The sequence below is a fragment of the Perognathus longimembris genome, chromosome 5 (assembly GCF_023159225.1).
Source record: "Perognathus longimembris pacificus isolate PPM17 chromosome 5, ASM2315922v1, whole genome shotgun sequence".
Classification (NCBI taxonomy): domain Eukaryota; kingdom Metazoa; phylum Chordata; class Mammalia; order Rodentia; family Heteromyidae; genus Perognathus; species Perognathus longimembris.
Genome location: NC_063165.1, coordinates 73,613,769 through 73,638,546, shown reverse-complemented (window position 1 = coordinate 73,638,546; position 24,778 = coordinate 73,613,769). Strand labels below are relative to the sequence as shown.

Sequence of the window (24,778 nt, the reverse complement as noted above, 5' to 3'; positions counted from 1 at the left end):
TGATTGGACTGTTATCCAATCTGATTTCAAAACTTAAACTTTAAAATAGTTACAGGGTTTGGAGGCATGGCTCAGTTGGTAGAGCACCAGACAATGAATGGAAGCATCAGATACTGAGTTCAAGTTCCAGTCTCACAACTGAAAAAAAAATTACATTCATGAAATGTTTGTTTTTTAAGTTAAAAAGCACAAATAGTATAAAAATATAAATGGTAGAAAATAATGATATATAAAATAAAATAAAAAAATAAATGCACCTTTCAAAGACCAAAAAATAAAATAAAATATGATTTGTAGCTGGGTGCCGGTGGCTCACACCTATAATCCTATCTACTCAGAAGGCTAAGATCTGAGGAGGAACATTCAAAGCCAGCCCAAACAGTAAAGTTCTTGAGACTCTTATCTCCAATTAATCACCAAAAAGCCAAAATGGAGGTATGGCTTAAAATGGTGTAGTAGAGAGAGCCAAGCAAGAGTACAAAGCCCTGAGTTCAAGCCCCAATACACACTCTCTCTCTCTCTCTCTCTCTCTCTCACACACACACACACACACACACACACACACACACACCACAGCCAGGTACTTTGTCTTTGAACAGCTGAAGGGCTCAGCTTGGCCATTCTGAAGAGTCTCAGAAAACCACAGGCACTATCTCTCCTTCATTTCTTATAAGAACAAGATTTTTTTTTTCCTTGAAAACAAAAAACAGGACAGAGATCATCAGGATTTGAAGTACAGCATTTATAGATATTTCCAAAGATTATTGGCAATTTGGAAAAACAGATTCATCATTGTTTTTCAAGGCTTTAAATAATGTACACAGGTAAGTTGACCAGGCATTGTGAGGTCAAGATAAATGCTTTGTAGCTCTAGTGGAGAAAACAGGTGTGAGAGAATGGCAGGTGGGAGGTCCGACAGACCCTGGTGGCTGTTGTCCATGACATCTTTGTTGATCTTAGTACTGCAAGAGAGAGTCATTGCACCACTCAGCCATTTGGCCCCTTGGCACATCCAGTGCTGTTGTGCAGTTCCATGCCTTTCTTTGACAAGACAGAACAGAGACGACACAGACCCAGCAGGAAGAACTCTTGTCTGATACTCAGTATGCTCTTCACCTCATTAGTTCTCTCCTTTATCTCGTTTTTCCTTCCAAGAACTTGGACTGACATCTCCTATGCGCCGAGGTCTGATCCAGGCTGATCACCGACTGAGAACAGTGCACAGTGAGGTCCCTGTTCTATGAAGCTTCCATTCTTCATATGGAGAGCTCAGAACAGTTTCAATCAACTCCAATTGTGGGCAATGAGGAAGGGAAGAATGGCGGCACGCCACGGACTGCCACAAATTTCCAGGTCCCAACTCCACCATCAAAACATGAGGGGGCTTTGAGCTAGTCCCTCCCCAAGCCTGAACCACACTCGCCTCCTGTGGAAATGGAGGGCGGCTCGCCCGAGTTGCTTCAAGAAGTCCTTTAAGGACCTTGTATTTTCCATGGTCTGCTAAGAAAATCTTATACAAAACTTAAGAGCCAGTATTATTTTTAACTTCTAAGGTTTAATTTGGTGTTTTAACTTGGTGATACTAATTAAAAAGATCTTGAGCTCAAGGTCTTGTTGACTACATGGTTTGCTTGAAGGCTGGCACTCTATCCCTGGAGACTTGCCTCCAGTCCTGCTTTTTGCTGGTTATTTTGCAGATGGAGTTCTGAGCACTAGGCTGCCTGGACTGATTTCAAACTTGGATCCTCTGGATCTCAGCCACTTGAGTAGCTAGGATTATATATAATGAGTCAGTATTGGCTAAACATATTTGGAAATAAATTATTTAAAAAATCCATTTGGGCCCTGGTGGCTCTATAATCCTAGCTACTCAGGAGACTGAGAACTGAGGATTGCAGTTTGAAGCTAACCCAGGCAGGAACATCTGTGAGATTCTTACCTGCAATTAACTGCAAAAAGCTGGAAGTGGAGCTGTGGCTCAAGTAATAAGAGGACTAGCCTTGGGCAAAAAAAGCTCAAGCACAGTGCCCAGGCCCTGAGTTCAAGACCTAGTGCTGGTGCACGCATACACATGCACACATACCTTAAATATATATTTAGTACTTGAAATGCAATCTCACCTTCTTCCAATATAAAAATGTCTTATTTCCAATGGCTACAGGAGGAGGTTGTTGTACCATCTTTGCTGTTTATTCATGGAAGTATGCTTCTCTTACCATTGGTCACAAAATCTCGCCCCATTTATCCCTGTCCTCTCTCGGGTCTGACACCGACTCTACTACTAACTAATACCACTGGCTGTGGAGTCTGGCATCATCTTTTCGAATGTAATATCAGCTCATGAAAACAGGGACTGGGAGATTGCTTTGAAGAGCAGCCCAAGGGAGATTCTATCCTGGCAATCTCTTTCTGTGCACTATCACCACACAAGCACCATGTGTACCAGTCCCAAGCCTCTGGGACAACCCCCCCCCCCCCACAACACACTCACCCTGAGCTCTTTATGTGGTCAGAAGTCTGCTTAGTAAACTCAGACCTTTGGTCTACCAAAGGTACCTGCACATCTAGAAAGGAGAAATGGCTTTCCAGAATAGTTCGTAGACTAGGATGATGGGGTGAACAATCTGTACAATTTCTTCAGCTGCCCTGGTGGAATGTTGGGTCCTATTTAACCATGCAAGCAAAGTAGTAGCTAGTTTCTAATCAGAGGCTTTGTTTTAAAGGGGACAACATCGTGAGAGGGCTGTCAAACAGACTCATGCATTAACTTGCTGGAAGTCATTAAGTGTAGATTTTCTTCAAAGACAAATTGCATTTACTTCTTTGAGTCTCTGAAATGAACAAATTCAGATTTCAATCAAGCCAGGAGCTAAGAATGGGAGGGAATCTGGGGGGTGCTCAGGAATCTTCTTGTCTCTCTCAGACTCTCATGGACACCTTGGCAGTTTTGAAGGCTCCTGCTGAGATTTATTTATCTGGTCACTACAATACACCCAATGTCTTACCCTGTGTTTTCCAGTTTCACCAGGTGTGTTCAGTCATAAGCACCATCTTGGCAGTGGCTTTGGCAATGGAGTGGAATCTCTGTTTGTTCCTGTCATTCTGTGGTATGTGGATGGCTTCCATGTTGTCATGAGGGGCAGACCTGGGCGTCCGCATAGTCTGTCCTGTCCCTCATGATCCGGAAAGGAACACTGGCCAAGTCTTTGGGGGCGGGGGGTGGACGCTCCTACCTGAGAACCAGCTGGACAAGGCCACTCCATGTAACCTTGAGGAATCTTGAAATAACCCTCAACCCGTATACAGTGACAGCCCAAGCACCGCTATCATGGACTAGGGGAGGGGGTGGATCCATGGAGGGTGGCTGACTACACCAGGGGTAGGGAAGAACAAGGCACAGGGAGCCGGGCCACAGTGACTGGTAGAACCTTGTTAGCAAAGGAGACAGGTTTTGGCATCTATCATGAATTTGCTCCCATGGTTACATGGTTGATTATATACTGCTAGTAAGGATCAAGTCCTTTTCCCTGGGTTGGGAATCGGAGTGGGACACTGTGAACTAAGGAACCTTGGCCTCGCATGTGGATGGCTGAGTCTTCCTCAGCCATTCCTAAGAATCCAGGAGTGCAACAGCCTGACTGTGGCTGCGTGGTCCCGGGAAGCCTCTGTGTGCTCTGTGTGGAATGCGGTCTCCAGAGCGGAAGTCCATGAGCAGCGAGAATGTGTGAGTGCATCCTAAGTCCACACCTCCATGGGCACGATGCCCTCCTTCGTTCCCACAGGAGGCAGGAGGTTTTCTTCAGATAAGAAATAAAGGGGGAACTGGACCAAGAACCCACGGATCTTCTTCAGTTCTTCCTCAGCTCGTGGGGGATCTTCCCGGGCGAGGATGGGCTTGTTTATGAAGTCTCGGAGCTGCACTAGGTTGTGTACTTCATCATTAGGAAGGCACCGGAACACCTGGTTGGAGAATAAATTGGAAACTGAGTGATTGGTCTGAAAGTGAAAGCTGCATGCTAGTAAACAAAAGCTGGGTTTTATGAATCACCCTCAGATCATGAGGGAGGCCAGACTGTAAAGCTGCTGTTCTTATACCCCAAAACAACAGCTAGGTTTTCCTTCCTCCATAAGACCCTTGGTGGATTCTTCTATCTAATCTACTGCAGAATGAAATCAAGCTACTGGTAAGGAATTTCACTGTGGTTACTCCATGCTGAGGTAGATTTGGGGAATATTAATTATCCCAAGACCTCACGGGATTGGATGTACATCCCAGATAATGCCAACAATTATCAACATGTAACACTGTTGACTGAAAACAAGTCTCAGACATCAGAACAATTTGCTGCTGTGTATTCAACATGGATGTTTAAAAATATGAGGACATATATATCTTCAGACTTAAGAAAATTAATTCCACAATGTCACTTAAGATATGTCTTAGGTTCAGAATTATTGTTAGTCCCAAATGTCTTTTATATCATACTTCCCACTAAATATAGGCTTGGAGAAGACTAACAATGCATTTGCAAAATTATATTTTAAAAGATTCTATGCACATGATCTATTTGATCAAGGCCTGAGTTCATAATATGAAATAAAGCAATGTCATGTGTGATTAAGAAAGATGAAACTTGCACTGGAAGGGTCTAAAGTCATACGGAAGATCGGAGTCTACTCAACCTATTGTAAATAGTCAACACATTGAGAGGAGAAGACGAGCCTGGCTGGGCAGTCAGGGTGCAGGCTTCCTCCCACAGAAAGTCTGCGTGCCTCGTGGCCTGTGTGCAGACCCCTAGACAGCGCATCACCATGGCCTTGAGTGGTCCTGTGTGCAGACTCCTAGATGTCATATTATCCTGGCCTTCAACTGTCATGTATGAGGCCCCGTGGGCATCACGCCATGGCCTATTGCATCTGGAAGACTTGCACATGAATAAAGGGCTCATTGGACCCAGAAATGAGTGCCAGAACAGGCAACCAATCAGAGGGGCTCATGGAGAGCTCCTCCAGGCTGCATGGAGCCTCTGATTGGGTCTGGGGACTGCTATGGCCCTATGGCTTACCAATGACCTTGACAGTGACACAGCTTTCACCTTGAGCCATCTTATAAGCCCTTGCAGAGCACACCCCAGGTAACAGCTTCCCTCGGAGGAGGCACACTTCCTGTCTAGTGGGAGCTCTATATGTATTTTCCTTCATAAATCTTTGCCATTTGACTTCTTCAGTGCCAGTAGCCTCATTCTTTGAGACCACTGAGACAGAGGACCCAATCTAGGTATTATAGTTGTTCAGAATCTCAGCTTGGCAATTTTTCATTGTGGGACACTGGCTACTTCATTAGGTGACAAGTTCCCCTGTCAGACACTGCTTATCTCTTGTACATTCCGTATTGTAACCAATGGATACAACTTAGCAGGTGATGCATCTGCTATGAATTAAATGAAGCTGAGCTTAAAACACTTTTCTAAAATAAGGGATGTCCAACCAAGGATATTTAAAAACTTCACCAAAAAAGGGATATTATTTATGTGTTATGTGCTAAATACATTTATTAGAATATTTTTATCATCACCACTCTGATGGATATCCTCTCAATTTATAGGGAGAAAAGGAAGGCTTGACGGTACGTAGAGTTATATCACTAGCCAGTGGGTGACCAAACTCGACACTTGGATCCAGGTGTCTCTCTTCCCTTCATCGCTAAACATGCTCAAAGGCTCAGGATCATGATGAGATTCCTGACTCAGATGAGAGGACAGAGTGCCACTGAACTCTCTTCTACTCTATAACCCATAATCCTTTTTCTTCTTTGCTTTTTCAATAATTTTTGTTGTTATTATAAAGGTGATTACAGTAGGGTTACAGTTGCATAAGTCAGGTAATGAGTCCATTTCTTTTTGGACAATGTCACCCCTCCCTTGCTCTCACTCAGTGTTTCCCTTTTGTCCCTACCCACACATTGTATGCTTCATTTTCCACATACTGTCAATCAAGTGAGGACCACTGGATCTTTGCTTTTTGATGTCTGGAAAGATGTATCTTTAAAACCTGGGTATATGCTAATACTTTTGTTGTTTTGTTTTGTGCTGGTTCTAGGGCTTGAACTCAGGGCTTGGGTACTGTCCCTGATCTTTTTTGCACAAGGCTAACCCTCTGCCACTTGAGTCACAGCTCAACTTGCAGCTTTTCTGTGCTTAATTGGAGATATGTGCTTATTTGGAGTTTTATGGACTTTCTTATCTGGGCTTGCTTTGAATCACAATCCTCAGATCTCAGCCTCTTGAGTAGCAAGGATTATACACATGAGCCACCAGTGTCTGGCTTATACCTTTTGTACTCATTAAGACTATTCAAGCCGGGCAATGTAATCCTAGCTACTCACAAGGCTGAGATTTGAAGATCATAGTTCAAAGCCAACTCAGGAAGACAAGTCTGTGAGACTCTTATGTCTAAATTAACAGCAAAAAGCTGGAAGTAGAGATGTGACTCACGTGGTAAGGTACCAGCTTGAAGGTACCAGCTTTGAATGAAAAAGCCGAAGCCTGAGTTCAAGCTCCAGTACTGGCAAAACAAAAGAAATGTTCTACAGCAATGAAATGCAGAAATAATGATATGATTTTCTTTTGTGTATGATGAAATTTAATTTTAAAAAGGAGAAAGAAGAAACAGGCAAACCTTACCTTATCATAAACTGTAGCATTGCGAGCTGCTGTTGAGACCCACACATCCTTGAAGAATTTGTCACTCACTGGGTCCTGGATGTCATCACTTGGGTCGGAAAGATAGCCCAGGACAACCCTGAAACAGAAGGAACCTCCAAACTGAGTGACAAGAAAGTGGCTGCCTGTGCTGTTTCTAGTGGTGACAGTAAGTCAGGCACTGAGCCTGCGGAGTCCTGACAGGAACAGAATTCAAAGAAGCCATAAGCAAATACCGCTGCTGGGTGGAGCACAAGCTGCGGGGGGGGGGGGGGGGGGGGTGCAAACAGGAGACAGAGCAGTCACCCAGGCGGGGCAGAGGGTGGCCTGGGTGGTAGGAAGGACGAAGACAGAGCCAGCTTGTATGTCTGGAGTAGACTCAGGAGAGGAGGAAACGTGGGCAGCCAGGGTGAGCGACAGCCCTCAGTCCTGAGCAACTGGAGGGGGCTGGACGGGGAGGGGAGCAGGAAGTCAGTTCCCAGCCTGCTGAGACCTCAGTGAAGCCTCTGCCATGGCAGGCTCTGAGGGCAGGTGAGCACATGGATCTGGTGGGAAGGGAGACAGCGTGGATGAAGAGGAAAATCTGCAGAAAACCACTTAACTGAGGAACTACTACTACTTGCTCTAGGCAAGAAATGCCCAGCAAGGCCAGAGGTGACCAGAGGATGGACTGTCTCATTTCCGCTTAGGTAAGCATGCCAAGTAAACTGTCAAATTGACATCATGGTTTGATGCCAGCCTGGCCTGCATAGAAGACTCTGTAAAACTCCATTTCCAATTAATAAGCAAAAGGCCGGGCTGGAAGCATTTCACAGCCCAAGTGGTAGAATGCCAGGCACGAGCAAAGAAAGCAGAGCGAGTATGAGGTCTTGAGTTCAAGTTCCGGTACACACTAATAATAATGACAATTATAGGCTGGGGATATGGCCTAGTGGCTAGAGTGCTTGCCTCGTATACATGAGGCCCTGGGTTCGATTCCCCAGCACCACATATACAGAAAACGGCCAGAAGTGGCGCTGTGGCTCAAGTGGCAGAGTGCTAGCCTTGAGCAAAAGGAAGCCAGGGACAGTGCTCAGGCCCTGAGTTCAAGCCCCAGGACTGGCAAAAAAATAAATAAAAAATAATGACAATTATAATACTAAATAACAACAAAACCTGCGAACTTGAAGGTTTCCTCACTTAAATCTGTCACCAGTAGACACTAATGAACCTTAGCAATTCTGATTGTATCTCCTACCATTGAATCAGTTCAACTTTTAAAACGAAGCTGGCTTTTCAACACATGTGCTCATGTGATTTGGCCGGGTCTTAAATCAATTAATATATTTTCAATGCTAGTTTGTCTTACTGTACAGAAAACTAATGAGGTATGAAAATAAAGCAGCCATGTGCACAAGTGTGGAGTGATTTTGCACTGGGCACCCGGCCTGCACAGGGGAGATACAGCGTGGCCTGGCGGTGGCGGTCAGGACAGGTGGCTGTGTCCTACACGATCGGGGGGGTGGGGTGGGGGAGGGGGGAGACTCCGCGCTGGAGAGCCCACCTGAAGCATTGCAGGCGAAGCCCATGGGCAAAGCAGCCGGCCTGGTACTCCTTCCCATCCATCACGGCGGGGACTGTCTCCGTGTCCTCCAGCATGATTGCCATCTCGCTGTCCCGCTTCCCCAGCATGCTGCGGTCATTGATGTTGGCGGAGCCTGAGGAGACAGCGTGACACTGAACAACCCTGCGTGACAGAGGCAGACGCCTGCCCCGCTCACCCAAGAAAACCCTTCCTGTAGCTGGCGCTGGTGGCTCACACCTGTAATACTAGCGACTCAGGAGGCTGAACTCTGAGGATCACGGTTCAAACTCAGTCCAAGCAAAAATGTCTGTGGGATTCTTATCTCCAGTTAACTGCCAAAGAGCCTGTGGTTCAAGTAATAGCACATCAGCTGTGAATGAAAAAGCTACGTGAGAACATGAGGCCATGAGTTCAAGCCCCAGGCAGGCACAAAAATTTATGACAAAAGAAATCAAACTTAGTTCAGGTTATCTAGGGAAGACTACCTGGACAAATCTTGACCAATCGAAACCAGACATGGTAATTTGGTTATTAAGGTCAGTGACTAGCTTAGGAATTGGCACTTGAACGGTTCTTGCAACCCAAAAGTCTCCTAGGGGCTTCTGAGAAAGATTATCTTTATAATAAAGTTTGTATACGATTAGAAGAAATGGATGCTGTCTGAACTCTATCCTTTGGGTAACTGACTTGAGAGGGTATGTGAGAATGTGATTCTTGGAGCTTCTGCAGCCATTTTTGCAACCATAAGGGGACAAACAGACAAGCTAAGTCCACCTCCACTTTTTTGCTGGTTAATTTAAGAGTCCCTTGGATTTGTTTGCTCAGGCTGGCTTTGAACCATGATCCTCAGATCTCAGCCTCTTGTGGAGGTATGACTACAGGCATAAGCCATCAGTGCCTGGCTTCATTTCACACACTTGTATTTAAGTTTTCCACTTGTGTCTTAAAGGGTTCTGTTACAATCATAAAGCACTTCACGAAAACTTGAGACCTAAGAATCAGGCTGCACAGACTTTAACTGTCATATCATGGATGTCAAAATGAGAAGGCTTGCATGAGTTCAGTCTGAGAGCACTGCCCACTTGGGCTGGGTATTTAGAACCCGGGCCCATGAGCTCTGGGAGGGCCTCCACCCTGCAGATCTCACGTTTTAATCAGGGCCTCATCTCCATATGGGCTTTGCAGGGGATTAAGGAATGTTAGACATAATCCTCTCAATTAGTCAACAAGATGCACTTTATTTCTACTAAAACACAGCCTTGTTCTGTTTAGAAGATACATAAATGCTAGCCTCGGTGTGTGCTAAGATTCCAGGAGGAGAAGGCTGGACTGGGTCACAGACTTCATGACCACTAGGGCTACTCAGAGCCATGGCTAACCAGAGCTACACGTAAGAGAGATTTTGGTTATGAGACCATAAATGTTTCCTTACGAGGAAAACATGAAGACATACTAGCATAATTTTTCTTGTTAGAAAAATTAATCACAAGTGAATTTAACCTCCTTTTATTCTGTGTCAGTACTAGGTCTTGAACTCAGCCTGGACCCTCTGTACTAGCTTTTTCGCTCAAAGCTGGCACTCTCCCACTTGAGCCACAGCTCCACTTCTGGCTTTTTGCTGATTAACTGGAGACAAGAATCTCTCAGATTTGTCTGTCCAGGCTGGCTTTGAATTGCGATCCTCAGATCTCAGCCTTCTGATGAGCTAGGATTACTGGAGTGAGCCATCAACATCTGGCTAAAGCCTTTTGAATAGTTAACTATAAATATATTCGGGTTTTGTTGTTGTTTTAGTGGTAGCGGGGTTTGAATTGAGGGCTTTTCACTCATTGGATAGTTGCTCAACAACTTGAGCCATGACCCCAGCTCTTTCTTTGAGTAATTTTTTAGGTAGGGTCTTATAGCTTTGCATGGGGCGTGATTCTCCTACCTAGGGCAATCCTCACCGTCTCTACCAACGAAGGTGCTGATACAGCAGGTCCGTACCAGCACAGCTGGCTTGTTTATGGAGATGGCAGGACAGGGAGGTCTCAAAGCATGACTCTCCATTCTTCACATTTTAACTCTCTGGAATTACAAGTGTGTGACACCAGGTCTAATGAACCTTTATGACAGTTTTTTAAGTTGGGATTACTTCTAGATGAATGCAGAAAGGAATTGCCAGCTTTATAATGTCATTGTACTAAAGAACAAAGGATGGGCTTCAATTAATTCCATTTTTTGTTTGTTCCTCAGTAAAACTTAAGTATTTATCATTATGGGAGGGGTTCTTCAATAAGTCAATTTTTTTCTTTTATGCTGTTGACTCTTTACATTTTATGACAGGTGGAGTTTTAGGTACTTTATCATTTTTCCTGCTAACTTTCACACTGTCTTAAAAAGGCAAATGTTCCCGAGCAACTGATTTCACTTTACCCCAGTGGTACCAGGGTCCACCAGATGTCTGCTTCCCATTATAGCTGGGATTACAGGTGTGAGCTACAGGGCCTGGCTTCTGGAAAATATTCTTGAGACTAAATAGCTGGGGTAAGACAACAAGCAAATAAAACGACAAAAAGTAACAATAGGGAGAAGTAAAAATTAAGAGGAGGAAGGTGAAAGATGGTCAAAGTACATTATATCGTATATGAAAACAGAGCAATAAAACCTGTTGAAATTGTTTTAAAATGGGTATGGGAGATGGCGCTGAGTGTTGGGGGGAGGTTGATGGGGTACATTGCACGCATGTGTGGAAAAGCCATGCATCGGACTGATTTGAAAGTTGGAGTCCAGTTAAGAGATATAAATACCCCTGGATGAAGACCTCTTCACAAATTCCCATCTTCTGACTGCTTTCCAGAAGCTTCTAAACTTGCCTGCTCTGGTCCTTTCTTTCATGCTCCGTCTTTCCACTCTAAATCAGCCTCCCCCAGCCCGCCTTGTGTGCCCCCTCCACTGCTTTAGAGTTCATCTAGTCTTAGTCTAAGTGCCTAGGCTTCCACGTAGATGACTGGAAAATGGAGAAGAGCAATATCTTCCCACCCATATCCGCCCCTGGTGACCTTCCCAGCCTCCCTTCTCAACTGTTCTCTGAGAACTTCACCCATGGATCTCAATGCTAGGACAGGAAATGGAGCTCTTGTATCAGAGAACTCACAAAACCTGTTTGCTCTTCTGAGTTGCCACGGAGATTAAAAAAAAAATAGGAGAAATCTATTCTTTCAGGCACAATGTTCTTACAAAAGAATAAAGAGAGCCAGGCACTGGTGGCTCATGCCTGTAATCCTAATTACTCAGGAGGCTGACATCTGAGGATTGTGGTTCAAAGCCAGCCTGAGCAGGAAAGTCCATGAGATTCTTTTTTGTTGGTGGTGATGGTTTTTTTTTTTTTTTGCCAGCCTGGGGCTTGGACTCAGGGTCTGAGCACTGTCCCTGGCTTCTTTTTGCTCAAGGCTAGCATTCTACCACTTGAGCCACAGCGCCACTTTCCGGCTTTTTCTATGTATGTGGTACTGAGGAATCAAACCCAGGGCTTCATGCATGCTAGGCAAGCACTCTACCATTAAGCCACATTCCTAGCCTTCCATGGACTCTTATCTCCAATTAACCACCAGAAAGCCAGAAGTAGAGCTGTGGTTCAAAGTGGTAGAGCACTAACCTTGAGCAAAAAGTGCTCAGGGACAGTGCTCAGGTCCTGAATTAGAGTAAAAAAAAAAAAAAGAAAAGAATAAAAGAGAGTCAAAATCAAAGCCCAACAAAATCAGCACTAGGAAAAGTGTACAACCAAGGGGCAGAGAGTGGGAGAGATCAAGGGAAGAGGGGTAGATAACGAAGGGGGAGAATGCGGTCAAGAATTCATTATATATACCACAAGATTAAGAAAAGTAAGGGGGGGCTGGGGATATGGCCTAGTGGCAAGAGAGCTTGCCTCGTAAACATGAGGCCCTGGGTTCGATTCCCCAGCACCACATATACAGAAAACGGCCAGAAGTGGCGCTGTGGCTCAAGTGGCAGAGTGCTAGCCTTGAGCAAGAAGAAGCCAGGGACAGTGCTCAGGCCCTGAGTCCAAGGCCCAGGACTGGCCAAAAACAAACAAACAAACAAAAAAAATAGAAAAAAAAAAAGAAAAGTAAGGGGAGAGGTAGGTCAAAGGAGGATGGGAATGGTGAAGGGGACTACTTTGTCCAGTTACTTAAAGATCATCTTTAAAAATTCAAGAGAAATTCAGTCCTGAAGACAAGCATGAAGGACCTCTCCCTTCCCAGCTCCATAATTCTTTTCTTTAGTTTCAACAGACATGATAAAGAACCTGTGCAAAACCAATCAATTATTTCAAGCCTAAATAAACTGCAGCCTTCAAGGGCTTGGAGACCTTTCTGGAAAAGGAAATAATTAGAAAATTCAACAGACCTACCTGCTAGCTCTGCTTCTGAACACCGCTTCACATTTACATTTTATGTGAAGTCAGATTGGCTGAAGGGGAAAATGACCTTTCAAGGGCAAACATTTTTACATCTGTCCGTTTCAACTTCAAGAGCGATTGACTGAATTTTACTTGGCTCTGTTTATGATTATCAATTCAACAAACATCAATCATTTTCTCTTCCGACTGCAATTGCCAAATTTTAATATAGAAATATTCTGAGGATGGCTTTTGAAGAAAACAGCCAGAGTAGCTTAGGGGAAATGAGAGCAACCATGTGGATTGAGAAAAGAAGGAGAAATAAAGGTCTAAAGAGCAACAGATCAATGCCAGTGTTCACACTACCATTCAAGCTGCTCAGGAGGCTGAGAGATGGAGGATCAGGCTAAAAGCCAGCCAAGACAAAAAAGTCCCAATGGCTCCATCTCTAATGCACTGGCCAGACGCTGAGCTGGAGGCCCGCCCAAGTGCAGGAGCATCAGCTCGGGGCAAGAAAGACAATGACAGCAAGTGGCCTTCAGTTCAAACTGGTGTGTGTATATGTACGCTAGTGTGTATGTACAAATGTATGTATGTATGTGTACACATGCGCACACAATGCTTTCTATATTTTATTTTTGGCTTTACAACTACTTTCCCAATTATCTTCCAGCTAAGACAACATCATTACTATTATTCAAGAGGAGCCTTTTCTCAGAGGCGATGGAAAAGGCATATTAACTGTCAGAAAATTTCAAAATACTCCATAACCTTAAAGCAGGGGGAATTATCTGACTGTGGCTGACAAACCGCACATTACATAAAGCAGACAAGTGAATTCCTGATGGTGGACACAGCGGATACCAGCGGCGTGGGTACCCCCCCCCCACCCCAAGTCAGTAACGTGGCCGTTTACTCACTCGGTGTTACACCCTGGCCTTCCTGTGCTCATGAACACACTACTAGAAGGCAGAAACAATTCCCTGCTTGTGCAATGAAGCCTTCCATGTGCATCAAGTGAGAATGAGGCTGCACCACCACCTCGCTGGCCCAGAGGCTGCGGTCTGGGCGGGACTTACAAGCAGGACCTGAGTCAGCCAGTGGCAAGAGGCCTTGGTGTGACTTTGACCAGAAAGACTGCTGACTTCACCAAAGGAGACAGCATGCCATTAGTTATGCACCCCTCCCTCTTCCTCTTCCCCTCCCTTCCTCTCCCCCACACCAACTCAGTTGGCTGACTCCTCCTATTTCCTGACCCCAAAACACAGACATTAGGAAAATGTACACAGCCATATCTTAATATCCTTCTGACTTCGATTTATATAATTTCAGGTCCATGGGAATGGTTAGGTGGATATGACTTAAACACATGAAAATTCCTACAAGTTACTCTTTATAATTCTTTTCTTTCTGGTGGTACTGGGGTTTGAAGGCAGGGCCTTGCACCTTCGAGGCTGATATGATGCTGTAGAATCATGCCTCTGGCCCTGGTTTTGTTTTTATGGGTGGTTTCTAGGATAGGGTCTCACTTCCTGCTCAGATGTGTCCTGTAACTCAACCTACCTACTCTCAGCTTCCTGCTGCCACTGGAGTTGCAGGTGGATACCGGCAAGTCCAACCTACTTTCACCATGGAGATAAAGTCTTACTGACTTTTCTGCCCAGTCTGGCCTGGAACTGTCATCCTCCCAATCTCAGCCTCCCAAGTAGCTGAAAATGACACACCACTGTGCCCAACAATGGGCTGAAAATGGGTCTGCCCAGGCCAAGTAGCCTCCCAATTAGCTAGGATTACAGACACAGCCACCATTGCTTGCTTTCATGATATGCTTTCCCTGTCCATTTCACCCCTCCAACCTAGAAACCTAGCCACTTACATTAAAAATAAAGGAGCAATAAAGAATTAGTGAATTAAGCAGATTATTAGATTGCCATACTAAGCCACTGCGTCTGAATAGCCACAGTTCGTCTCGCTCTGCATCATCGATTCTTTCTACCTAAAGGATTAGAAAGGATGTGAGGGGAAATGACTGCTTCAGGAACACTTTAGGGGTTATATCCCTGAAGTTCTCCCCACTGCAAAGAAGCACGGAAGACCAAGGAGGAGGAGGCATGGTTTGGGCTATGACTGCTGCCAAAGGCTGCCCCCACAAACTCACTTACCAATAATGACTGTGTTATCGTCAGCAATTAGAAGCTTGCTGTGGACGTAGATAAGCTCGGTGACTAGATTTCCCTCAAGCTGGGCGTGTGTTCTAAGACCACAGAATGAAATGTAATTTATCCACTGATTGCCAACTGCAAAATTAAAAAAACACATTAATATAACCATGCTCAGCAGAGCCACGTTCAACTTTATTGTTTTCTGAAATAACTAAACCACTTAGGCAGGCTATTAAGAACATACTGTATGCATCGTATATGTGTGTGTGTGATATAGATATGTATACACATACATACACATATATAGAGAGAGAGGGGAAAATACACATACAAGGTAGGAGCAGCAGTTAGATTTTACTGCTGCTGGGTAAATAAAAATGTTGCCAAGGTTAAATGCCCTCTTCCTTTAGATGACTACAATGAAGAAATGACTGACTCGTGAGACTTCCTGTAGAGCAAAGTCCTCTTCTCTCATCCACCAGGTAGAGGCCATTGAGGTGGAAATAAATAGGTCCATTCCATACCACGCCATCGCCCTGGCCTGAGTGTTAGGAGATTTTACAGCCTTCTCCCACAGAGCAGTTGTCCCGGATAAGCCAAGTCTGATACCAAGGGCAAATGGAGCAGAGCCAAACTCTCACTGCATAATAACAGAGCATAAGTCTTTAATTTCTCTGAAGCATACTAATACCCTCCAGTCACTGAACTTCCTGTTTGTTACAGATGTTTTGTATCATGATGGTGATGTTACTAAGTATTTCTATGGAACTTGGATATTTTGTGGAAAGAAATGTATTCATAGATTGCCCACAGATTCTCCTCCACCGACAGATAATTTTCATTATGTAGGTAAGCAATCTTGTATAGTTGTTTATGATCAAAGTAAATGGGTATGTGTACACATGTCATGTACACACACACGGGAGAGAGAGAGGGGGAGAGAGAGAGAGAGAGAGAGAGAGAGAGAGAGAGAGAGAGAGAGAGAGAACTCCTCCACATCGAGAGATACTAGTGCATGCTGTATACAAGGTATTTCTGTTCTTAAAAGTACTAATCTAGTCTTAAGTTCCATGTAAATGGCATGGATATGCCATGGGCAAGACATCAATGTTACAGCAGAATGATGTTTCTTTAAGTACCAATCCCTTTTAAAACTAGCCTGTCAAATGCAACACTGAGCCCATCATGAATGAATTTACCATGTACTCTGGGTAGAAAGAACAGAGGGAAAATTGAGCACCAATTCTTTAGTCTGTGGGGGGGAAATGGTCCTAGCCAGGCACTGGTGGCTCATACCTATATCCTAGCTACTCAGGATGCTGAGATCTGAGACTGAAGTTCAAAGGCAGCCTTGGCAGGAAACTCTTGAGACTCATCTCCAATTAACCACCAAAGAGCCAGAAGTAGAATGGTGGCTCAACTGTTATAGCACTAGCAATGAGCAAAAGAAGCTCAGGGACAGTGCTCAGGCCCAGAGTTCAAGCCCCAGGACTGGCGCCAAAACCAAAACCAAAAAAAGGTTCTGTATATTAATAAGTACAAAACTAGCAATGTTCACTGGGGTTAGGAGATGAGACGACTTTGGAAAAAGATACAGAAACCAAGGAACATACAGAAACATCAGCAAGAAGCAATAGTAGGGGTAATGTCTGAACTCCACATGAGACTGGAGACTTCCATAGATCCCAGGACAAAGCTGAGATTAGCACAGGTGGATGTGTACCTCAAAAGAAGACTGGAGGTGTGGCTCAAGTGATTGAGTGCCTGCCTAGCAAGTACAAGGTGCTGAGTTCAAATCCTACTACTGCCAAAAAAGGAGACAAGTTCAACATAACAAACTCTTGATTTTATAAGGAGGTATTTGTAAAGGATACCAAATTTTATTGCTTAAGAAATTACAGCACTTGGTATGTGTGCATTTTTGAGTCCTGACTAAATTTATATTAAATTATACTGATTTGACTCTAAAATGCCATCATCTACAAAAATTACAAAAATGCTTTAAACTAAACATCAAATCTATGAAGACAGAAGTACCAGATAATTATACACCCACAGCTGCTAGATTTCTTTCCAGGAATTTTAATATATTCACAGCAGTAGTTTCGCTGTTCTTAATAATTGAAACAGTAGATAATTATATTTCTCTATCCAATTAAAGATTAGTGAGTTCATAGTTTCTAAAAGCCAGGACATATTAGCAAAAATAAAAGTAGCAATCCAGCTTGTACTTCCAAGAGGGCATTATGTAATTAATCTTTTCTCTGTATGTTTAGAATATGAACATTTTCCTGTGGAGATACCTTATCTTAGCTTACTCCCAAGGTACTTGGAAATCTTTGTCATAAATAGGCTTACCACCCAAATTGCATGTTGTGTTAAAATCCCAACTTATTTCCCCTGAATAACAGAGGCAGGACAACGGTTCAGAGCTCCAAAAATGCTTTATATGAAGCCTAAGACATTTTTTAATTTCTGAGAAATGAAATAATCAGCTTATTTTAAGTCTTTAAACTTGTCTTATAAGTTCACTTTTGCATTTTTATGAGGCACTACCAGCCAGCACTGGACAGGTTTTGCAATTGTATTTTTATCAATCTTCCTGTTCTAGAAAAGACAGAATTGGAAAATAAAGATTGACATGGTAAATATCTATCCAGATACAATCACATCCAGCAGGTAGAAAGTGTTGGTTATCACTGATGATGTGTGCACAGCTCTGATGTCTAAAGTTGTTTTCTAAAGTTTTATAGATGGGACCAGCCATGTGTGAGAAATCATGAGCATATAGCACCAATGTATGTGTGCATCAGACGTACACAGAATGAAAACCCAAGTTATTATTTGTAAAGCCTATACATCAGTTAAAGAAAATCACAAAATTTATAAATGTGACCTAAAATTTGTAGCATGAGACTCCCAAGTTTAGAAAATACAAATTATGGCTGACGAGGTAACAGTGCTTTGCCTAGCAAGTGCAGGGTCCTGATTCTAACTCCAGTTCTTAAGAAAAGAACCGTACAGGGGCTGGGGATATAGCCTAGTGGCAAGAGTGCCTGCCTCGGATACACGAGGCCCTAGGTTCGATTCCCCAGCACCACATATACAGAAAACGGCCAGAAGCGGCGCTGTGGCTCAAGTGGCAGAGTGCTAGCCTTGAGCGGGAAGAAGCCAGGGACAGTGCTCAGGCCCTGAGTCCAAGGCCCAGGACTGGCCAAAAAAAAAAAGAAAAGAAAAGAACCGTACAGTTCAGTAGTTTGTGGTTTTTTTCCCCTCTATCATCTGTCTGTCTCTCTCTCTCTCTCTCTCTCGTGTGTATGTGTATATGGGTGTGTATGTGCATGCATGATTTCTTCAGGATTTTCTAGTTATAAGATCACATTATCTGCAAAGAAATAGGGCCAGAGAAACTCCAGGGCAGTTTCTTAATATTAAATAAAAATAGTTATGAGTACTGGGAGCTTCTGGCTCACATTTGTAATTCTAGCTATCCAGGAGACTAAAATCCAAAACTACCCTTGACAGTAAAGTGCATGAAACTTATCTCCAAATAACCACCCCGAAAGCTGGAAATGGAGCCTGTAGCTCAAGTGGTAGGGTACCTTGAGTTGATAAGCTCAGGGACAGCATCTAGGTCCTGAGTTCAAGCCCTGGGACAGGCATTTTTAAAAAGCCACAAGAGACAAGGAAAGTAGTTACTTACGTTCTCTTTTTAACTGTCCAACAATAGAATTTTCTCCTCTGCACATGGTTCTAAAAATAGGTAAGGAAATAATTACAGAGATTTCAAAACAACTGTTTTCCTATCACACCATCTGTGAGTTTAATCCTGGGTTGGATTGATAAAAGCAGAACAAACGATCCTGTGAGAGAATTTGACACAATATTTCAAAGCTAAAACCATCAATGTCTTGTACTTAATAATGGGGCATACCCGTTGTTTTGAGGTAGGGATATAAACATGATAAAAGTGAGGCTGGAGTCCAGAAAGAGAATTTATTTTTGCAGAGATATGCTAGGAATGAACTCTCCCTCTTACAAAACTTGGTGACAGTAAAGATAAATGGAGAATGCTGCTGTAGAAAGGTGTTTTTAAAGGGTCACGTTGCTCAGTGTACAAAGGCCAAAGGGCTGGCAGAGTCATTTGCAACATCACCACACTATTATATAGGAATGTCCCTATAAAGTCATCACAATCTTGTAAATGTACCAGATACAATCAGAAGTACCTGACTCTGTTAATGATTTTTGTTTCTCAAGATTCTAATAATACTTGGTGAATTCTAAAGGCAGAGAAAAAAGAAATTCTGTACTCCATCTATTTCTCTATGAAACTCTACGAAAGTAATTGAAAATACAGTAAGGCCTAGGAACCACTGATATTATCAAAGATAACGCCAGCTCATTGAGATGTTTTTGCAGAATAAAAGAATATAGTTTGGACTGTGGAACAAAAGCCAAGTATGTATTTCATCAGGCTGTTTCAAACTGAAGAAAAGTTGTAGGAAAATTACAAGTGACAATATTCCAAAAATATTATCAGAATGGCAAATGATGCAGATAGAATTTAATTAAACATTACCAGTGGCTTAAATAGTTGAAAGGCATTGTTTGTCATATAAATCAGATGACATTAGAAAGGGTGAATGTTCAAGTATATAGACCAAAGAACAGTTGAAGTTTTTTCAAGTTGGCCCTAAGCAAAATTACCCTGAGGCCTGGGGATGGGGCGGGGAACCATTAGTTGAAATTCTGGCAGATAAGAAGATATAAGCCTGAAAAATCACCAAGAAATGAAGGGAGTTTTTAAAAACCCTCTCTGTCAAGCCAGGTACCAGTGGTTCATACCTATAATTCTAGCTACTCAGAAGGCTGAGATCTGAGGCTACCAGTTCAAAGCCACCCTGAGAAAGAAATCTAAAAGATCACCCATTAATCAGCAAAAAGCTGAAAATGAAGCTGTGATTCAAGTGGCAGCCTTGAGCAAAAAAAGCAAGGTACAATCCCCAGGCCCCGGGTTTAAGCACCAGTGTTCATTCACACACACACACACACACACACACACACACACACACACACACACACACACACACACAAGCACACAGGCACACAGGCACGGCACACAGAGTCTCCCTATCAGCCTATGCCTTCCCATCCTGCAGGGCACTTCTGGGAGAGGCTGGAGCAGGAAGGGTACCTATTGCCTTTCCCTGGTTGGACCAAGGAAGGCCCTGAGCCCATCTCTGCATCTCCTGGCAAAGGTCCCAAGTGAAGTGTCCTTTGACCTGTCACCACCCGCCCTTCGAGTTTGATTAGAGAGGTGAAAAATCACAGACAGTTTGCAAAGTTAACTCAAGGAATCTGTCCAGCAGAGCTGATACCTGGAAGCTGGGTTCTTGTCCAGGCCTGTCACTCACTTCTTCCCTTCTGTTCTTTCTTAGCTAAGTGACCCAGGGCGAATGGGGGTCAGGGTGCTTTGCTAGCATCTTCTATGCTGTCCACTCCCAGCTCTCTCACAATGGACGAATTTGAAGGCTCCTAGAACCCAGGTGTGCCCCTCTAAGTGGATGTGGAAACTCATATTTCTTTTTGGGGTTTGAACCCCAAAGCAAGAGCTGAGCTCTTGCTCAGCTTTTTAGCTCAAGGCCAACACCCTACTACGTGATCCACACCACCACTTCCAGATTTTTGATGATTAACTGGAGATGAGAGTCTGCCCAGCTAGTTGCAAACTAAGATTCTCAGATCTCAGCATCCTCAGTAGCTAGGATGAGAGGCATGAGTTACTGAGTCTGGAGACGCAGAGACTTAAAATGCCAATCTTAAGACCATGCTCCCTAAACATTTTAACAAAGCTGTAGGTGAAAATTAAAATTCTACAAGATAGGACTTTTCGTTTTCTAATAGAGGTTATTTTTACCATCATTATTGGAAGATTTGCTACCAAATGCACTCAAGGTTTATCATTTTAGACATTTAACTTCTTGAAAAGAAGATGTAAACTTCAATGATTATTTAGTGACTCCAAAATAATGTTAATCAATATTATATATGTATACGTGTGTGTATATATATACATATATACATATATATGGGAAATAAAAGCACATCTAACATGTTAGTTCCTTTATGGATCTTAAGTGAACTATTCATGATTTTAGGCTTGTGTAAATTTCCCAAATTAGGAAGCATGCTAAGATTTGAAAACACAAACAAATTGTACAAGAAATGTACCCACTGCCTTACGTATGAAACTGTAACCCCTCTGTACATCACTTTGACAATAAGTAATTAGTCAGAAAGAAAGATTTGAAAACACAATAAAGTGAACACCCATTGCTCAATGCTGCACTGAACACATGTGCAGAGAGATCAAGATTCCCTTCGCCAGCTTCCATGCATGGTTGAGACAGCTCAGGGCAGATGTGTTGAGTTTGCGCACCTGTAGTTGAAGTGCATTATCGCCTGCAGCGCGTTTCCTCCCCCGGTTGAAATGTCTCCTTCAAACCCCGGCAGGAGGGGAATCACGACATACACCCGGTATCTCTGGCCTTCCCTGCAAAAGTCAGATGCATAGAAAGTCACCCAAACAGACAAAACCCTAGTGAAAACTACAGATCTGCAGTCGAGATGAGTTTAGAGACTGGTTTTCTTTTTGTCTATGATGGGGATTGAACTCAGGACTGTGAGTTTGCTCAACTTGCTTGCTCACAGATGGTACTCTATACTTGAGCCATGCCTCTAGTCTGGCTTTTTCTGGTAACTGGAGGTAAGAGTCTCATGGACTTTTCTGACTGAGCTGGCTTCAAACCACGATCCTCAGATCTTAGCCTCCTGAGTAGCTAGGATTATAGGCATGAGCTACTGGCACCCAGCTGACCAACACTTTAAATCTCCTTTACAACTTATGTAATATTTTTGGCTCAGTTTCCCAATGGATTAATATACCTTTTGAAGAGAAAGAGATCTACTTAATGACATAGAAATCGAAAAAGAAAACATATTATTCTTGATCTAACAGGTCTTTAGAAACCTGGAAAATTACCTTCTAATAGATGGCCCTCCAATGGAGCCCCCAAAGTCTCTGTCTTTGTTCTCCACTTAGGAGACCACCGAGGAAGAAGGGGCAGCCTAGAAATGAATGTGCTGGAGATTCACTAGTGTGTCTGAGAGGTCCATGTAACACACACATGCACACACACACACGTGTATGTGTATGCTACTGGAAAGTTTCAAGTGTCATTATGGTTTAGCTGTTTGTAATACTTTGTGTGTTTGTGCATGCACATGTGTGCACATGTACGTGTGTGTGTTTACACTTGTGCATATGTACCAGTCCTCGGGCTTAAAAACTCAGGGCCCAGGTGCAGACCTTGAGTTTTTTCACTCAAGGCTAGTAGTCTACCACTTGAGCCACAGCTCCACTTCCATCTCTTTGGCAGTTACTTGGAGATATGTCACACAGACTTTTCTTCCTGGGCTGGCTTTGAACCGTGATCTTCAGATCTCAGCCTCCTGAGTAGCTAGGATTGCCTGGCCCGTGGCTGTATATAATACTTAGGGATCATTTTCTCTGAACAACTAGCTCTTCCTTTTGCATAAGGACTGGTGCCACTGTGTGAGTCCAAGGTTGCCACCTCTGTCTCTGTCCTAAATGTCCCTGTCCTTAACAGGGTGGGAGTGAGCTTTACAGGTTAAGATCAAGGCTGCAGGGCTGACAAGCTAGCCTGGCTAAGCAGTGGCTGTAATGGCATGATTTAATCACTAGATGGCGAGCTTAGCTTGCCTTGTAAGAAAAAAAAAACAGTCCAAGTTCTCTGCTGAGCAAGATAAAAAGGCATATGTTATTTTCCCATAACCAGTCTCAAAAGTCCAAATGAACTCACATGAACCTTTTAAGAATTGATCTCATTTAGTTTCTACCCCCCTTTCTAGAATCATCTTCCCATTTAAAAGGGAGTACAGGGGCTGAGGATATAGCCTAGTGGCAAGAGTGCCTGCCTCGGATACACGAGGCCCTAGGTTTGATTCCCCAGCACCACATATACAGAAAAAAACAAAAACGGCCAGAAGCGGCGCTGTGGCTCAAGTGGCAGAGTGCTAGCCTTGAGCGGGAAGAAGCCAGGGACAGTGCTCAGGCCCTGAGTCCAAGGCCCAGGACTGGCCAAAAAAAAAAAAAAAAAAAAAAAGGGAGTACAAGCTTTGGTCAGAAGGCATGTCTCAATGAGGTACAGCTCAACAACTTTGTACTTCCAATGGACCCCAGTTCTTGTAATTTTTGCTATTTTGGAATAATTACTTTGATATATATCAATATACACATATCATATATGGCAATGTATCATATATCCTGGATATGCATGTATCATATAAATAAATGATGAGTGAGATAGATATAGGTAGGTATGTGGATGGATGGTAGACAGGTGCTGACCTAAGTCACCCACACTGGCTTCAGTATATTTTTCCTATACAGAAGTCATCACTGACTGGAAAACTCTGAGGTTTTAGCTGTAAATGGGAACGTGGGCCCTGGAAGAATTCTGAGTGACCAATGACTAGGACTTCAACTCAGTGCTTGGGGCTTTCATTTGGTTTTCTTGCTCGCAGCCGGCACTCTGCTACTTGACCCACACTCCTAGTTGAGCCATCTTGCTCGCTACTTGGAGATGGAGTCTCAAGGACTTTTCTACCCTTGCTGGCTTCAAACCATGATTCTCCAGATCTCAGCTTCCTGGGGAGCTAGAATTATAAGCATGGACCACCTGGCTATCATTGTTGTTTTTTTAAATCAAAAGTAACTTGAAAATGAACACCTCATATGGAATGTTGAGATGTGCTCTAATAAAAAAAAATCACACAAAATGTTTTTGCAAATTGTAGTTTTTAAGACTCCTGATGTTGGCATTTTCTTATTTGGGGGATTTTCTGAGTTCCACATCCAGGCCTTTGTTTTAGGTTTGTTTTTCTTTTTTTTTTTAAGTTGTATCATCAATTTCCTGGATGATGAAAATCTTAAGCTGTGTTAAGCAAATTAGCAGAAATGACTTAAATTTCACTGCTGTTGGAAAAGGGCCCGGGATTTCAAACCATAAAACTGTAGTTGAATGGAAGCCAATAAAGAGAAAATTCACGTGGCAAAATGTCTGATCATCTTCAGCCAATCCACATGATCCCAATTGCCTGGGGAGAAGGGACTGGTCTCCTCCAGAAATATGGCATCCTCCTGCCACTGGAGCTGAACAATAGCCATCTGTTTAGAGGAACAACCTGAGCCCCAGTATATACAATTATTTATGATCTTAAGAGCACGAAGACAAGAAAAAAATAACGAGAAGCTAGGCACTGGTGGCTCATGCCTATAATCCTAGCTACTTGGGAGGATGAGATCTGAGGATCGAGAATTAAGCCTAACCAGGCAGAGAAGTGTATGAGGTGCATCTCCAATTAATCAGCAAAATATCAGGCTGGAAGGTAAGGCTCAATTGGCAGAGTGCAAGTGGTGAGCAAGAAAGGTAAATGAGACTTTGAGGCTCTGAGTTTAAGCCCCGAAACGGACAGAGGAACATAGACACACGGACACACACACACACACACACACACACACACACACACACACACACGAGAAATAAAGTAAGAGCTGGTAGGCAGAAATCTATGAATAACTCCTCATCAACTAGACAATCACTTCATCCACTTGAGTTCAAAACCACTTCATAAGATTGAGTTCTCAAGACACCTTGATTACACTATATTTTTCTTTGAAAATTTGCTAACTCCAGGGTATAAAATTAACCCACAAAATCATTAGCTTTTCTGTATGCCAACAATGAGAAGAGCAAGGCTGAAATCAGAAAAGCAACTCCTTTTGTAATAGCCTCAAAAAAAAAAAAATCCCAGGATTAATTTAACCCAAGAGGTGAAGGGCCTCTATGATGAAAACTTTAAAACCTGAAAAAGGAAATTAAAG

At 43.2% G+C, this 24,778-nt stretch overlaps 1 protein-coding gene across 3 annotated transcripts in view; it reads right to left on the bottom strand.

Moving 5' to 3' along the window:
• Positions 1 to 2,190: 2,190 nt before the first annotated feature.
• Positions 2,191 to 24,778, bottom strand: part of Pld1 (phospholipase D1) — a 148,571-nt gene continuing 125,983 nt past the window's right edge. For all 3 annotated transcript variants that reach the window (XM_048347117.1, XM_048347116.1, XM_048347118.1), the window contains 6 exons: positions 21,251 to 21,364; positions 18,512 to 18,561; positions 14,809 to 14,943; positions 8,245 to 8,398; positions 6,684 to 6,801; positions 2,191 to 3,960 (listed from right to left, as the gene is read on the bottom strand). In XM_048347117.1, the coding sequence (XP_048203074.1) occupies positions 3,736 to 3,960; positions 6,684 to 6,801; positions 8,245 to 8,398; positions 14,809 to 14,943; positions 18,512 to 18,561; positions 21,251 to 21,364 (796 nt within the window). In that variant the 3' untranslated portion in view covers positions 2,191 to 3,735. The remainder of the gene's footprint in view (positions 3,961 to 6,683; positions 6,802 to 8,244; positions 8,399 to 14,808; positions 14,944 to 18,511; positions 18,562 to 21,250; positions 21,365 to 24,778) is intronic.